At 34.4% G+C, this 19100-nt stretch overlaps 1 protein-coding gene across 1 annotated transcript in view; it reads right to left on the bottom strand.

Annotated features, from left to right (window-relative positions):
* LOC150105886 (uncharacterized) overlaps positions 1-19100 on the bottom strand; it is a 138671-nt gene that overhangs the window by 25321 nt on the left and 94250 nt on the right. The window contains exon 7 of the mRNA XM_090393656.1: positions 8319-8583. Within this exon, the coding sequence (XP_090249782.1) occupies positions 8319-8583 (265 nt within the window). The remainder of the gene's footprint in view (positions 1-8318; positions 8584-19100) is intronic.

The following is a 19100-nucleotide window of genomic DNA, read 5'->3' as shown; positions in this document are numbered from 1 at the left end:
ATTACATTTGGTTCAATTTATGTAATAGTTTTTCCATGTGACATACTGTCAAATGTCTTTGCAAAATCCAGCAGTATCATGATGTAGCCATTTCCTTTATCCAATTCAGTATTCTTCCGATATCTGATAACCGTGTGTGTGTGTGGGGGGGGGGCAAACTGGAAAAAAAAATGCAAACAAATTTGTTGTAGTTTTTAAGAAGTTTATTGTTGCTGCTGTTATTACTAATGGCTTGAGTTCAGCATATGGCAAAGTTTTACATACCCTGTCTTCACTGTGAACCATATTCTTAAGGAAATCTCATGGCAGAATAGAGATATCAAGTTCAACAATTTACTGTATACAGGTGGTGATGTTATCCTTTTAAAAACCATTCCACTAACCAATTGGGGTGTATGAGGTGTCAAGGAGAGATAGTATCTCTCCACTTGGACAGTCACACATAATTGTGGTTTAGATGGATTGGTTCTCACTGGACATCCAACTATCATTTATTACTCTTAGAAGCTACTGTAAACTGTAGTGGCCACACCTCGGTAAACTGTGTGGACCCACAGACAATACTAAGTGAAGGTAGCTGATATGGTGACTTCAAGCAGCGACTGCATTCATTTAATCAACTGCCAACAGCATCTGTACTTCATATGAGGAGCAGCTGAATTCAGGTGAAGATGTGGTGGTTGACACTTGACGAAACTTAACCACTGAAACATAATGAACTCAAACCAACCTAAAGATGCATGCTCAAGGGAACCAAGATAGTGAAGGTGAAAAATATGTTACTAGAACAAAACATCACCTAGTAGACAGGAAAAACATAACAAGCATAGGAACATGGAACATAAGAACCATTCACCAGGAAAGAGCACTGAAAATACTATTGCATGAATTAGACAACTACAGATGGGAAGTGATTGGACTCTGCAAAACCAGATGGAGTGAAAAAGGAGAATTTCACTATGGACAGTACAAAAATTTTAACTTCAGGCAGGGAGGACAACAAACACCAAGAGGGAGCAGCATTTATACTAAAACCAAAGACTCAAATTTCTCGATTTTCTTACAATCCCATTGCACCAAGGTAATTAAACAAGATTTAAAACATCAATTGGATCACTGACTATTATTCAGTGAATTTCACTATGGACAGTACAAAAATTTTAACTTCAGGCAGGGAGGACAACAAACACCAAGAGGGAGCAGCATTTATACTAAAACCAAAGGCTCAAATTTCTCGATTGTCTTACAATCCCATTGCACCTAAGGTAATTAAACAAGATTTAAAACATCAATTGGATCACTGACTATTATTCAAGTATACCCACCAACTTCAACATCATCATCAGAAGACACTGAGGAGTTCTATACAGATCTGCAAAAAGAAGTACACGAGACATCAAGTCAAGACCTCTTAATTGTAATGGGGCACTTAATTGCAGAAGTAGGCAAAGACTGGGATACCTGCCAAGAGTAATCAGACAGTTTGGGTATGGAGAAAGTAATGAACATGGCAAAAGACTGCTAAACTTCTGCTCAAATAATAGACTAACAATAACAACACTCTTGAAATAACCAAAACCCCAAAGAAACAGACATGGATATCACCAGATAGACAAACCAAGAATATTGTTGGAAGTTTTTCCACTTGGTTATATTATATATTAAAGATATCAAGGAATTATATACTTGGTTTAATCCTTTATCCAAATGTAAGCAAACAAGTTTGCACCTGAACTATTTTCAGGACTGGGGAAACTTGCATAAAAAAGCTAATAACTTCATATTGCTTGCCTTAGTATCCCATAATGCAAAGCACATCTCCTTGCAGACATGTATAATGCTCTGCATTGTGGGAAGGGTCACTACCCAGACCGATTTTGACCTTTATTTAGGTCTAATCAGTAGGAGTCAGACCAAGAGGTGATACTAAGGTTGAAGTAATACAGAAGTCATATTTTCCTATATGAGTAGCCAAAAGGTGTCACACCTTATTATTAAAATACTCTGGATTAGAGAAAGTTGTTGGAAGTTTTCAGGTGCAAACTTGTTTGCTTACACTTGGATAAAGGATTAAACCAAATATATAATTTCTTGGTATTATCTTTAATTTAAATCAAGAATATGATCGACTATATGATTGTAAACCAAACATGGAAATCAAGTATCCTAAATTGCAAATCCTTTGCTACAGGCTATGAGTCAGAAACCTAAGAATAATGTTAAAATCTGAAAGCACTTTTAGAATTAAAAGGTAGCTGAATGTAAATAAACTACAAGACAATAATATTCTAAGAAAATATCAACTAGAATTAGATAAAAATCTGCAGGAACTACCAAAACAGAAAATAAACATTGCAGAACATTGGTGCAAATTAAAGGAAAAAATAATAAAATTGGCAGAAAATACAACAGTTTACACAGAAAGAGAAAGTAAGAAAGGATTGGAACTTGAATGAAGTAAAAAGATTAAGCAATCAAAGGAAAAGTATGAAAATAACCAGAGAAATTAGAAAAGTAGTTAAAAGAGAACAAAAAATAACTGAATAACTGGTCAGAAGAAAAATGCAGACAGAGAAACTATATCAAAAGATCTCCATGAATTATATAAACAAATAGATCAAATCAGTAAAACACAAACAATAAAAATAATAATAATCAAAAACAAAGATGGACAACTAATTGAAAGTAAAACAAAAATAATGGCCAGATGGGAAGAATACTTTAGAGATTTATATAATAAAAACAGCTCTCAGGATATCATTATTCCAGCCAATGAAATGGAAGAGGAAACAAATATCTTTACCAAAGAAATAATAGCACACAGCGTAGATAAACTTAAAACTAGGAAAGCACCTGATATTGATCAAATACACACAGAATTCTTAAAAGTAGGAAAGTAACAACTTTTGGAACCATTAAAAACATTATTTGAAAGAATCTACAAAAATGAAGCAATACCTACTGATTGGACCAAATCAGTTATAACTAATATATACTAAAAAGGAGACAAAACAGAATGCAATAATTACATAGGGATTAGCCTTCTCAGTATTCAAAGTAAAGTTTTTACTAAAGTACTCCAAAAACAAATTAAGCCATATACAGAACTAGCATTAAGAGAAGAACAAGCAGGTTTCAGACCAGGACAAAGCACAACTGACCAATTATTCGCCATAGGACAGTTAATAGAAAAGAAGCTAGAGTACAACCAAAGTTGCTATATAAATGTTATAGACTTTTGTCAGGCATTCGATTCGATTCATAGAAGAGAAACCATGAAAGAATTTGGAATTCCCAACAAAACTATAAGAATAATAAAGAATCCATACAAGAAATCTGAAAGTGCAGTACAAGTGGAGTAAGACAGGAATGCAATCTGTCACTGGACCTATTCAATTTTACACTGGAAGAAGCAACTAGTAAGGCCTTAAACAAAGAAAACTCTGGAATCAAAATACATGGGAAAAATATAACAAATTTAAAATTTGCAGATGACATTGCATTACTTGCAAGCACAGAATATCTACAATGAATTTCTGATAAAATAAATAAAGAATGTATAAAATTTGGATTAAACCTAAATATAGACAAAACAAAAATCATGCAAATAGGAAAAAGAAACCCCAATCTGAAAACTGAAATTGATAGTAACAATCTAGAGCAGGTAGAAAACTTCACCTACCCCAGAGAAGTAATTGAGTACAATGGTGAAATTATAAACAATATAAACAGACGAATCAGTCAAGAGTCCCAAACCTTTGAATGACTAAATAAAATATAGAAGTCAAGTGACATCAAACAAATAACGAAAGTAAGAATTTATCAGACAATTGTCCTCCCAATACTTCTCTATGGAAGTGAATGTGGAATCTCAAAAAACTGAAGAGAAAAAAATTATTAACTACTGAAATGGGTTGGGTAAGAAGATTACTGTCCAACCACAGAAGCGAGAGCCATCGTTGGGAGATTGCCAAGAAGAGCCAATTCATGTTAAAGGGGAAAAAGAAATAAGGCGATGTAGGAATTGGTCGCCAACATTCGAAATCACATGCTTTATACGTAAAATTTTCCACCTGTTATACAAGTAAAATAGTTACCACTTTAAAAACTACAATGATCATAAAGGAGAAGTTAATTTTCCAACCTGTAATAATAAACAACTCATCCCACAATATGGATCGATTACCCTATTATCGGAATGGTTTCTCCTTCTTTTGACATGCGCAGAAGTGTCTCGCATCTGTGGGTGTACAGTACTTGGAGTATCTGTGTTGTATAGCCTAAGAAATGAAAACATAAGGAAACGACTAAAACAAGAGATAACAATAGTAGAAGAAATCCAAGAAAAAAGACTGGGATGGTTAGAACATGACCAGAATGGAAGCAGAAAGGTTACCAACTAAAGCCCTATATATACAACGATGGAAGGTAAAAGATTCATAGGGCAGCCCAGAATTAGATGGATAGACAAAATAAAAGAGGACCTGAAAAACCAGATCGCAACACCTAGTCCTCACATCCTAACTAACCATATTCTAGCTCAGAAATATCTCCCCTCCTATCATGTATAATAGATGCACACTATAGTGAACACCGTTATAACAAAATGATGTGCTATAACTAACTATAGAAAAGTCCCATAGAACCAATGCTATGTTAAGCTTTATTACAAAAGCTGAAGCCATCACTATGAACTGAATTAATTCATAGTGATGAACTGAATTACAGACTCCCAATGTTCCTGATGGAATCTGGGAAAGAAGAAGAAACTTCCAGATCCCTAGCTTCATCAATTTCTTGCAGTGCAGTAACATCAATGTAATTTTCAGTAATAATCTCTTCAAACCAAAGTGTACAGCTTTACAGTCTGCAACACAATTTGGCAGCTACTATTCTCTGTCCACAATATCAGTCAATTCTTCTGCAAGATCTTTCATTAGTTACAGCATCATTAAAGAATAAATGGATATTCTCAATCAAATGATTCCTTATGAGTATTAATATACAAATTAAACAATGGCAGTTCAAGAACAGAGTCCTGCATCACACCACTAGTTGCCTGCATTTTCCTGTATCCACCACATATACAATTCCCTGATACCTATTAGCCATTCTCTTATTCATGAACTACCTCCCAATCCCCTCTGCTTCAGTTTACATAATATGGTTCTTGCAGTATCCTGTTAAATATCTTTGTAAAGTCCAAAATTATCATGGTATAGCCATTTCCCTTATCTCACCATCAGAGAAAGTAAATAAATTACTAAGACAAGACTCTCCCAGTCCTTTCATAAAGATTTGCTGTCCGCACCCCTCAGGTAGGGGGACACAGAGCAAGGGTTAAATAATAATAATAATTTATTTAAAAAATTAAATATTTAAATAGTCAAATGAACTTAAATGCTATCAGAACAATAAAATACATTGAAATATGCCTATTTTTTTTTAAAAAACACTACTCATGTGTTGCATCCTCTAATAAAATATGAATTACAATAAATATGTGTATAGATTATTTTATGAAAGAGATGGGGAAGGCATTCTAGAAGTGAACCTTTTCATTACAAAAGGACTGTTGTTAAATAAAGTTTTGAAACCAATACCACAGAGTACCATATGCCTATCCACTCCAGTTCTGAATTTGAGCCTTAACCAAATTTTCCAGTACATACACTAACACTCCATAGATAATGGTCAGGCTATAGATTACTATTTCTGTCTTGTCTCCTCTTCTTCATATAAGAAACGATCTTAACCTCTTGTCACCCATTCTGGATCTTGACAGTGCTGAGACTTAAACAATCTGATCATAAACTGTCAATTTTGTCACACATCCTCTTGATATTGTGCTAGTATCTTATTTAATCCCATGCTGTATGTATTCATCAAGACTTTGCAATAACTTGAGTACCTCCAGTTCTATTCCCATCATATCAATCACTATCTTTATCTAGATGATACATATAAAATGATCACTCAGTAATTCAACAAGTTCTTCTCCAGCTATCATCTTTCTATCATTTGCATTCATTAAAGTTATTCATCTATAATCCATCTTTTTATTGCCACACAGCAAAAGAACTCTGGCATTCCAAATTGCCTGTTTAGCCAATTTCCTCTCGTCACCTAATTTTGCTTTTATCACCAGGCCATTTTGTACCACTGCTGAGCTTGCTTTCACATTTCTTCTTGTTACACTTCCAAATCCTATTTTTACATATTTTACATATGTTATGCATCCATCTCCAAAAAATCCTTTCTTTGTTATCATTGTATTAATTCTCTGTATTCTTTCTATTTTTATTAATTTTTATATATATATATTTTTTTCACCTAATCCAGAAACTTATTCCTACTTCCAAATAAAGAAGTAACAATATCACATAAAATAGTTCCTTTCTTTGCACATATTAGAATGACTAAGAACAACAGTTCTGGTTTCAATTTCCTAAATTTTCATTAGATTATCAATCTTGACATGCTTTACTATAACATGGGATGACACCTTTCTCATAGATGATTCCAGTTTTTCTGAGTTCCACAAGTAAAGAATTTGTCTCAACTGATGTTTAAAAAAAAAAAAAAACATGAGGAATCTAGCTAATATTCTCCTTTCAAGTTCAATACTAAATGACCATCTCACAATTTAAATATTTGCAGTTAAGATATATACTGTAAGAATGGATTTTCTCCTTAATCTTTGCAATATAGTACAAAAAAAAAAAGGGTTTTTTTTTCAAAAACCTCCATATCATTGACAAATCAAATTGCCAAGTCATATAAACATAGTTTTAATACAAAAAAAAAAAAAAAAAAAAAAGGATGACAGTAATGATCATATAATGTGGAAAACAATAGATATACTTCACAAATTCAAAGAAAGTGATTCAATTTAATGCTCAAGTATGTATGGTGGAAGCTCATGGTATTCAACCTCCTGGAAGAAGATGACACCTGGCAAGACATGCATAATAATTTTCCAAGTCTTTTTTGTTTTTCACAATACTCAGATTTCTGCATAGCTCCTAAGCACACACGTGCAAGGAAGCACATGTCATTACATAGAAGAGTTTTTATTAGACCTTAACATTTCATTTTGAAAAATTTACAACCATGCAAAGATTGAGAGGAAAGAAAAAAAAAGGGGGGGGAAAGACAACATAGCAGAATTTTAAGACAAATTTTTCCTATCTGAATACATCAGATAATTTTGCAATTTAACTACCATCTGACTTAGAGCCGCCATCGATTCCCATCCATGACGAGAGGAACCTATATCTGGTCTCTTTCGACTAAAGGTGAGTTAACCGGTCTCATATGGAGGTGGAAGTTTTTTCTCCCAGAAACTTGGGTTTTTTTGCCTGAAAACAGGTTAACCAGTCCTGTGAACATCACTCACTTCTACAGACATAAAACACCCCCCACCCCAACATCAGGCTCTGCAACAAGTCGGTTGGGATCATGTGTGAGAAGTCACATCATGTAAAAGGCTGACCCCAAACAGATCGGAGGGTAAGGCACAAGAGGAAGAAGAACTACCAGAACTACCATCTGACTTATCTTATACTTGTGGGAATACAGCTCATTGTTACTGTTTGGCCACCTTGTAGGTTAACTTCAAAGAGAAATCAGCTCAAAAAAGAAACCATATGCTTATCCTGGTTGGGCAAGTGGAGTATCTCTGCTATCCAAATAACACTTTGGGAATCTCACTGTGGCATGGGTGATTATCCATTAAGCATAAGACAACCAACTTAATTATTGGAGATCTGAAATGGCATGTGTGGAATGGTATAGCATGAAATGGCAGGATTCTGAAATTATCTAACCTTTAGTTCATGTAAAGTAAATGTATAATGGATTTACCTTTGGTGGGATCTGTTTCTATGTGTATGAAACAAGGTGTTCAAAACCAATTTTAATATATGGATCTGGGGGTGTTCAGTTAAAACTAAAAAGCTGATTAGACTTGAGATGTGGGATATGAGTTGAGAGAAAAATTAGAGGAGTGAACAGATGATACTATGGCAGAACCATATTAAAAATTAATACATCAGAAAAGAACTTGGCATTATTAATATTCAAAGATGTGCATGTATAGCTAATCAATATTGTAAAATCACTTAAATGTAGTCTGAGATTATATACATGCATACCAATATGAAACTGGCAATGATATCTTAATTATTACACCTCTTTTTTTTTATATCCTTACAGGATATTAAAAAAAAAAAATGGCAGTAATGATAAAAAAAATGGGACTTCAGCTGCGATCTGTAAGACTCCGAAATATCAGTATATCCTCATAAGAAACATACCTGGATTAATCCAGCTAATGTAGGTTGCACTGTTGTGGTAACTATATTCATATCTTCAGTAAGCATAGCATTTTCCTCCACTGAAGCAGTTCTTTTAATGTGTTGGTAAGTACTATGCTTCCCTTCACTTAGTGAAGTATGAATAATATCGTCAGCATTGTATACAGTAGTAGTTACAGCTTCCTCCATTGGATGAACTGTAGGATCCAGGCCTAACTCTTTCATTTTTACAGCAATGAAAAACAAGTAGTCATAACATTCACACCTATTAAAAATAAAAAACTCACATTATCAAAGAAAGCCATAAAATAAAGAAAATAGTGTTGATTTAATTATTAATTTTGAAGATATACAAGTAAAATATGAAGAAAAGTAAATATTCTATATTACTAATTGCTCTAGCTATTACTATCACTTGGTTGCAAAAATGGTGTTCATATAAGGAATTAATCAAATTTCAAGTTATTAATAAAATAAAATCCCATCCCATCTAATTTTGGCTTCTTTTTTATGTCAGGCTCAATGGCCTGTCGTGGCCAAGTAAGTTGGTATTGTTTGCTATGGCTATAAATTGCATGTCCTCCTGGCCAGTTTGCCTGTTTGTGGGATGAAAAAATCACAAGTTTCTGGCAGGAAAATCCTGCCACCTCTGTACAAGATCAGCTAACTCACCTTCAGTTGAAATGCCCTGTAAAGGTTCTTTGCATCTTAGATGGAATTTGAACCTAGGTCTTTCCAAATAAAGGGCTTCATTGAATGAACTATAGAAGCTTTGAGGAAATAATGTTCTTAAGGATAACTGAAAATTATATATCTGCACATTAAACTGACTGAAGGAATAAACATATACAGTATATTGTATCAGCTTAAGAAGCTATTCAAAGATAAAAGAACTAGACAAATACAGTGGTACCTCTACTTACGAACTTTTCATATCCCATTTTGACCTCCTAGATATGAACCATGATGCTTTTCTTTTCGAATGAAAGGGTCAAAGCTGTATAACCGAGAGGAGACCTCCACATAGCCTTTAAAGGAATGCGGAGAACAGACCAGGGCTTCTGACTTAATGTCCAATCCTAACCTTCTCACGGTGCACCCTGTTGGGTATCTACTTAGATACTGAACGAACGAGGATGGGCTGGCAATTTGGGATTTAGCCGACCAAATTGTATTCTTATTGGTTAAACCAAAATAATAATAAAAAATGATGGTACAACATGACAAAATTTCATGCCAGCTGGGGCATCACCCGGTTAAACAAGGCCCCTGTTGTTTTCGCCAGGGAACCAGGGTGAACTGCGAAAAGTCAGCTACTGGAACAAATCTGAAAACAAACCCCAACTCAACATCACCAAAGTTAAAGATCGGTACTATCAATGTAAAAAGTCTGAATGGCAAAGAAATGGTGCTAGCTGAGGAATTAGATAAGTACCAGATGGACATAATAGGGGTGACGGAAACAAAAAAGACCAAAACTGGTGAGATCTTTCTGAGCAATAAATACAAAATGTTATATTCAGGCAATGACAATCAAGGAAAAGAAGGAGTAGCCATAGTATTCAACACAAAATACGAGGCTAATCTTCTTGAATGGCAGTCAGTCTCAAGTAGAGTAATGTGGGCAAATATGAGAATGGGGAACTGGACAATGAGACTTATTTGTGCCTATTGTCCCACAGAAGGTTCTACTAAGGTAGAAGTGGAGGAATTTTTTGAGGCTTTAGAAAAAGCAACTGACAGAATGAAAAAGGAAAAGTTGGTCCTTGTTGGGGATCTAAATAGCACAATAGGAAATGATTGTGAAACATACAAAAATATTTTGGGAAAATTTGGAGAAAAGAGCAAAGCTAATAATAATGGCAAATATCTGTTGGATTTCTGCTCAGGACATGGACTGGTTATTACTAACACCATGTTCCAACATAAAAATGTGCACAAATTCACATGGAGAGAAGAGGCTAGGAATAAGAAAAGTCTCATTGACTATGTTATTGTTGATAGTGATGTTTTCTTCCTGGTGCAGGACACCAGAGTGTACAGAGGATTTGAAATTGGAAGTGATCACTACTTAGTCTTAGCAGGATAAAATTAAATTTCATATTGAAAAGAATAACATGTAAGAAAGTTTTAAAGCGAATAAAAGTTGAGCAGCTCTCAGATGTGAACAGTAGACTAAAATACACAAAATTATTGAGGAAAAAATGAAAGAGTTTGAGAACAGGAATCAAACCTTGGAGATTCAGTGGCAAACTCTGAAGAAAACATTGATTGATTCTGCCAGAGAGGCATGTGGTGAGGTTGTCTGCAAGGATAAAAAAATCAGAACTCCCTGGTGGACACAGGAAGTTAAAGAGGCAGTGAAGGAAAAGAAGAAAGCATATCAAAAGTTCCTGTCAAATAAGTCAGCTTGTGCTCTTAGAGAATACAGAGACAAATGCAAGAATGCTAAACACTGTGTAAAACTAGCTAAACAAAAGTCATGGGAAGACTTTGGCAAGAATACAGAAAATAAATATCAAGAAGGTGGCAAAATATTCTGGAGGTTGTTGAAGAAGCTTAGGAATGGAGGAAAGAGTGCTATAAAAGGAGTTAGAGATGATAAAGGTGACATGAAAACGGGAGAAAAAGATATCCTTGAAGAATGGAGTAATTACTTTGAAAAACTGCTAAATGAAATAAGCAGTGATGACAGCACAGTGGTAAAAAAACACTGACCAGGCATGCAGTCAGAAATATATATCCATACTTGAAGTAGAAAAAGCCATCAAAGGCTTGAAATGTGGAAAGGCAGCAGGAATAGATGATATTCGACCAGAAATGCTGAAGTATGGTGGTATAAGAGTCTTACAGTGGCTGCACTGCATAGTTCAGAAAGCCTGGACAGAGGGACGAATTCCTGATGATTGGAGTAGAGCTCTCGTAGCACCCATATATAAAAAGGGAAATAAAACTGAATGTGAGAACTACAGAGGTATTTCCCTACTGAGTGTTCCTGGCAAGATCTATGCAAGTATACTTGAGAAACAGTTGAGAAGAATTGTGGAAGAAAAGCTTGGTGAGGAACAAGCTGGATTCAGGCCAAATAGAGGCTGTCAGGATCAGATCTTCACTTTACGACAAATAGCTGAGAAAGCATGGGAATATAACAAAGATCTGTATTTAAGTTTTGTCGATTTGGAAAAGGTATATGACAAGGTACCAAGAGAGAAGCTATTCAGTACGCTATGGGGTATTATATCAAGCAATACTTAGTCTTTATTTGAGTTGTAAGTCAGCAGTTAGAATCGAATTAAGTACAGAAAGATGGTTTAATGTTAATTCTGGTGTGAGACAAGGATGTACATTATCCCCTCTGTTATTCATTATCTATATGGATCACATTATGAAGGAAAGTCAAAATTGGAGATGTTAATGTCAGCTCTTTGCTTTATGCAGGTGATGTTATACTTCTAAATAAATCCGCTACAAGTCTGCAAGGTTCTCTGACTAAATTGAATAACTGTTGTAATAGATATGGTATGAAGGTCAGCAATAAAAAGACAAAGAAAATAGGCAGAATCATTGAAAATGTCAACTGTTGGGAATGGAGAACCTGTGGAACAAGTAAAACATTTCAGCTGCTTAGGCACGATTTTTACTGAAGATGGTAAATTAAATATAGAAATAGACAACAGAATCAGCAAAGCTGGTATGGTTGGAAGTCAATTGAATAAATTCATATGGAATAAGAGAGAAATTAATCGGAACACTAAATTAACTGTATACAAGACAGTGTTCAAACCAGTTTAAACTTATGGATCCGAGAGCTGGTTCAGAAGCAAAACACTTGACCAAAGACTAGAGACAGCAGATAAGAGAGGCCTGAGAAAGACTATAGGCGTGAACAGATGGCATCAATGGCAATATCATTAAAAATGAGGATATTAGGAAAGAACTTGACATCGTCAGCATCCAGGAATGCGTTAGCAGAGCTAATCTCAGGTGGTATGGTCACTTAAACAGAATGGGCAAGGAAAGATTAGCAAAACAAGTGTTCTCTGCCAGGGTGGCAGCAAAACGACCCAGAGGAAGACCGAGATATAGGTGGATTGATACAGTACAAAGTGCCTTAGACGATAGAAATATCAGATCTGATAATGTTGGAGTCTTGACAAGTAACAGACTGATTTGGAGAAAAATTGTAGATAGGAAGTTAGTAATGATGTAATTTTTTTCATGTAGTACTATCATATCCTATACACTCCTTGAGGGTACATGGCAGGAATTTGATGATGATGAACTAAAGCTTGTTTTACATTATACTTTTTTTATGCACGTTCAGCTGAGTGTGCGCTGAACCATCTCTATTGTAATGATTCTGTTACTACGTCGTATTTATCTGAAATACGACGAACGCTGCACGTATTTGCTTTTTTGTGTATCTATTTCGGTATTTGTGTAAACAAACAATACACTGCATGAAGATTTTTTTTTAGGTTTGTATTTATTATGTGTACTGTATGTATTTCTTTTTATGAGTGACATGTTTTATTGTAGCTTCACGTTTATTTTCTGAATAATCTACCAGATAAGCATCATTTCACTGATCAGCATATTAATTTCAACATGGGGCCAAAGAAAACTAAGAAAGAAGAGACGAAGAAAATCACAATAGAAATTAAGAAAGAGATTGTGTAAAAATATGAGAAAGGAGTCAGGCAAAGTGATCTGTGCAAGCAGTATGACTTGTTCAAATCCACAATAGCTACAATTGTCAAGATAACAAATTTTTATAAGAAACTAGATGTGGCCAAAGGAGTATCTATCGTGTTATCTCGAAGAAATAAAGTTATGGAAGAAATGGAAACTTTACTACTCGTCTGGATTAATGACATGCAACTGAAAGGAGATAGTGTATCTCAAAACATGATCTGTTTACAAGCTCAAACTATTTACAAAAATCTTTTTACAAAACTATTTACAAAGAACTTGCCATTCACTAGCAGTAGCAAAGACATCAGCTAAGAGTTTAAAGCTAGCAAAGGATGGTTTGAGAAATTCAAGAATAGAACCTGCACATGGAGAAGGTGCGAGTGCTGACAAAGAAGCCGCTGAAAGGTTTGTAAAGGAATTTCAGAAACTGATGGAGTCAGAAAGTTACAGACCAGAACAAGTTTTCAACTGCGATGAAACTGGGCTTTTCTGGAAGAAAATGCCTAAGAGAACATTCATCACTAAGGAAATGGCATTCCCAGGACACAAGAAAATGAAAGACAGACTAACTTTACTTTTATGTGCCAATGCCAGTGGTGACCTGAAGATAAAACCTCAGTTGATTTACCACTCTGAAAATCATAGCCTTTAAAAAGCAGAAAGTTAACAGGCATAAACTCAGCGTTATGTGGAGAGGTAACAGCAGAGCCTGGGTAACCAGGTGATTCTTCTGTGAGTGGATGACAAAGGTTTTTGCTCCCACAGTGAAACAGTATCTACAAGAAAAGGGTCTGCCTGAGAAAGTTTTTCTTATAATGGACAATGCTCCAGCCCATCCACCACAGTTGGAAGAAAATTGGATGAAGAGTTTAATTTTATCAAAATTAAGTTCTTGTCTCCTAATACCACACCACTCCTACAACCAATGGATCAATATGTCATTTCCAACTTAAAAAAGCTTTATACCAAAGCTCTTTTCTAAAGATGTTTCGAAGTTATCACCGACATAGAATTAACCCTCAGGGAATTCTGGAAAAATCACTTCAATATTCTTCATTTTTGCATCTTATTAGTTAGGCATGGGAAGATGTTTCTGTGAGAACTCTAAAATCAGCCTGGAAAAAAGTTATGTCCCGACTGTGTCTGAGGAAGTGCATTGGAAGGACCTGAAAGTGAAATTGACATTGCAGAGTTAAGAAGAGAGCATGAAAAAAAAAGGGATAAAGAATGATTAATGCTTTTATAATGCAGAGGAGAGAATTATACATCAAAAAAGTTCACCTTCACCAAATAATGTCAATCAGATTACAGGATCGTTCTCCGATGTGTTTGAAAAATACTTCCTAGGAAACACATCACAAATGGTTGTTTGTCACTTGGTTTCTGCTTCAGGACTATAATGCTACACAGCTCAATGCCTCGGAACAAAAAGTAATGAAAGAGGAGAAAGGGAATAAAAACTGGCATGAAAACATTGAAGCAATAATCAAATATAAGAAAGAAATATAAACAATGAGAAACATGGGATAATTTCATTCGTTTTAATAACCCAGCTGATAACAGGAGGAAAAGCAAATGTCTTCAGAGGATGAAGAAGACAGCAACAAAAAGGGAGCAATTCCAACAAGTGACGTAAAAAAAATCTTGCATCACTGGGGCGAATTGCAAGAATTGGTTAACAAATGGCATCCGAATCAAGGTAGAGCCACCAATATCTTCAATGACAATTTTATTAATCACTTTAGAAAGGTGTTAAGGAAATGACAGATTCAGTCAACATTGGATAGGTTTTTTAAACCTCCCTCATCTAAGAGACAAAAAGAAGCAACTGATGACAACAAATCGAAAACTCCTGAACCACAAAACCAGCCACAAGAAAATTGATTTTTTTTTTACAATTTAATGGAAGATGATTTTCATGCTAATCATGTAAAACCAAAGATTTCATAAATAAAAATTAATATGTAATGGTATACAAAATGCATATTTATAGTGTAAAAATGCTCCTTCTCACTCCTCCATTACTTTGCATTTTCTTTATTTAGTTGAGAATAGTATTTTTTTTTTTTAATTTTTGAATCTGGGAACGGATTAATTGATTTCCCATAAAATATAATGGAAAATTGGGTTTTGAGATATGAACCGCAGTCAGGAACAAATTAAGTTCGTAAGTCGAGGTACCACTGTAATTCTCTCTCTCTCTCAAAGGAGTGGAATGGAACATGATATTTAAGTTTGAATGTATTAATAGGATTGTCTTTTATATTTCAAATATATCAATTGCCAGTTTATTCTATTTTCTATATCTTATTAATTACACGCATAACAGAATATACATGAAATATAGTGAGCATCTTTATCCGGTCCTGAGACCAAAATATGACAGATAACTGAGCTACTCAGCAACAAGAATGAATGCTAAACATATGCAACGCTTGTCTACTACAGCTTTGAATAAAATCATCTTATTCTTATTACTTTTATTAACTCTCTTAATTAATCCTTATTAATTTAATCTCACATTACTATTGACTTGCATACAATCACAGAAATGTTTGGTTAACATCTTTTACAACTATAGTGATATCTCGCTAATCCAAACCCTCCAGTAATCCGAACTGCGGTTTGAAGAAAAAAGTTTTATTTATTACGTGTTATTATTTTGTGTACTATTATTTTTATTTAATAATTATTATTTTAACTATTATTATTTATTTTATTATTATTACAGTACAGTTATTTTTTTCATACTGTCGATTATACGGTTATACTGGAGGCCTATTTTGATGTATTGTGTTTCATGTTTGCTTTTTTTTATACTGTACAGTACTGTATTGTCGGCATGAATCACAAATATACACAAAAAGAGGAAATTCAAAACGTGCATAATTTGATTAAAAATATAAATTCATATGTTGAAATTTCACAAACAGATGTTATGGAATGGATTGCAGGTAGAACCGAAAGTGAATTCGAAATCAAATCAGATTCTGAAATTATAAATATGATACCACAGAATGAATTAGAAGACAATGATGACGATGGAGAACTCAAAGAAAAAAAAGTAAAACATGAAGAGACAGCTGAGTTTTAATATGTGTATAGAAGAATGTTCTCATCAGAATGATACGCCATTCCACAAAATTTTATTGCTAATGCAGCTCTGAGAAGAAGCATTCGAAAAAAGTTTAGCTTCCAAGAAGCAAAAGAAAACCAGTGACTTTTTTACAAAGAAATTAACTTTTTTTTTTGTTGTGTTGTGTACAAAAAAGTGATATTTTTTTTTACACAAATTAAGTTACATACTGAACTATAGAATTTTATTAAATCAGAATCCTCAACAATACAGGTACATACAAATTAAATTTTTTACTAAAATAAACTTGTGTACTGTATTATTTTTTGTTTTGCATTACAGTATAGTAGCTTTTTTTCTATCAGTTACTTAATTTATTTACAGAATTAAATTGATGTACCATTAGAATCTGATTATTTTTGTCTTAAACACTAGTTATTGTTGTCTCTTGGGGAAAAATTCACTAATCCGAATGAGCACGGTTTTTATTAGTTCGGATTAGTGAGATACCACTGTATATGGGATCATACTCTAAATTTAAACTAAGTGATAAATGATTTTCATTATTTCTTGTGTGAAGCGATTACCAACACATCTTTATAAATGGTGGCCTAAAGTAGCATAAACACTATGTTTGATTTCCAGAGCAGTGATGGATTTCCACCCTGTTTACAGTAATATACAATAAGCTCAACATTTTGAGAATTGAGCTGGCATAAAAAAAAAGCATTTCCCTAAGAATAATAATAAGCAAATTATTACCATATTTTGTGTGTGTGTGTGTGTGTGACTCCCATTTATGTACTGTGGTTTATAACCACAGTACATATAATAATTAATTTTTTATATAATCCAAAAATCCACTAGAGAGCAAACATGTAATTCAGGCCTCCAAAGCAGGGTAGTGGACTCATACTAGGCAATGAAATTTATCTCATACCAAAAAGACAATCACAAAACATCCAACCAATGGGATCCGAACTTGTAGCCTACTAGTTGAACAGCATGTAAGTTAACTAGGCTGGCACTTAATTCAGATTAAATATACAGACCGTCTCTAACTAATGCAAGGGTTGTGTTCTGTAAACTTTATATGACTTCGAATTTTATGTAAGTTGGATTTAACACTCTCACCCATTCACAATCTATTGCTTACATTACGTATATGCAGTAGTGCATTAACACTACTCCATATTTTAAAGATTATTTCTGTTAGTTTTTCATTCACAGAATTCACACGCAAATTAGATTTCAATATGTAATTATTAATGCAAAGTAATGTAATACAATATAAATAGTATGTTCAAAAAAAAATAATAAATAAATGTTGATTTATGGTGGCCTAAAGTAGGCCGTTTGATCCTTTTTTAATGAAATTATCAAGACATGACCAAAGAGTTTTCATTTTCATCTCTAGATAAATTTTGGAGCATTTACTCATGGGTTCCCTTCCACTTGCATCCCTTTTTCCAGTCATGATTGTATTCTACCAGTGAATACAAACACTAAAAATATGTAGCACTATAATGCTAAAAATATGTAGCAATAAAAGAAAAGAAAATATAACATGTCCATTTCCAAAGTGCATTTATTAATCTCACATGTTGTGTGCCTTGCTGAAGACCACTGTTAGATCGCATGCAAATTATGTAGGCAGGTTAAGTAAAATTTTTATAATTATTAAATTAATACTGGCAAAAAAACACAATTTTTTTCCTCCACATCTCTAACATGCACTTTTCGAAGAAAGTGTTCTTCAAATTCAAATGTTTGAAAAGTTTAACAGTATCAGTTGGGAAAATATCTTCTAAAATTGAGGTTGTTTCTTCTCTTGCAACACCGGTGAATAGGCTTTTTACATCTTAAGGCCAGGATGTTTGGGAATGTTTCTTATTTTGTTTATGAAATCCTTAATAGTTTTTTTATATAAGATGACATTTTTCCTACATGTAGTGCTAGTTGGATAGATTTTTTTTTTTTTTTTTTTTTGGCAAATGTCTTACATCCACTATGGGCCTAAGTGGAATACCTGCCTTGTGGTCTTTTGGAGTACCATAAATACATGATAACTAAATACGTAAGGAATTGACAGCGTACACTAGAAATATAAATTAAATCAACTTTAATATACACTTTCCGATATTTCGGCAACGTCACGTTGCCATCTTCATGGGAACTTAAGATAAAGACAAGTGCATGCAAGTACTACATAACAGCAAATGAGAAACAAAGCAAGGAAGCTACTGTTTTCATAAAGTCCTCATGGCACCACCTGGCAGGCTATATTAGGTGTTCTTGGCCTTTGGGCTGAAGTTCTTCTGATATATGTTTCCCAAATTTGGGGCAGTCTCATGCATCCAAATTTGTTAAGGTTTGGCATGTTCCTAAGGGCTGAGGCTGATTCCATGAATAGCCTTTCATATTTGAACTTGCTGCGGTGTATTACTGTGGCTTTCTTCAACCTTATTCTGTGGCGAGTATCCAGAGTATGGTCTGCAAGCCCGGAGGTGGCCGTACTGGTGAAATCGGATGTAGTCCTTGTGTTCTGAGATTCTGATATTTGCTGTCCTGCCTGTTTGGCCAAAGTAGGACAATTTACAGCCACAAGGGACCTGGTATACACCAGGTAGGTCTAGGGGAAGTGGTTGGTCTTTAGTGGAGCGGATAAGGGATGCCAATTTTCTATATGGTCTGTAACAAGAGGGCGTCATGTTTTTTTAGGATTTTGTTGATTTCTTCCGAGGTGCCTGCCTCGGATGTAGGGAATGGTGATGGATTTAGAGTAATCTTTTTTGTGAAGGGGGGGGTGGATAACTGGTTTTAGTATTTTTTTGATATTTTGGGGAGGGTAGCCATTGGCTGAGAAAGTGTTAAGGATGTGATTTAGTTCAGTAGTTAGGGCTTGGTTATTTGAACAGATTAGTTTTGCCCTGTTGAATAGTGTCTTAATAACTCCATATTGTTGTGAAGGGGGTGGGAGGGGATTGTTGGTAAATGTATCTGCCTGTATG

This window comes from Typopeltis vanoorti, chromosome 6 (genome assembly GCF_054136105.1).
Source record: "Typopeltis vanoorti isolate ZY-2024b chromosome 6, IOZ_Tvanoo_1.0, whole genome shotgun sequence".
In the NCBI taxonomy this organism is placed as follows: Eukaryota; Metazoa; Arthropoda; class Arachnida; order Uropygi; family Thelyphonidae; genus Typopeltis; species Typopeltis vanoorti.
This window is presented reverse-complemented; position numbering and strand designations above follow the sequence as displayed.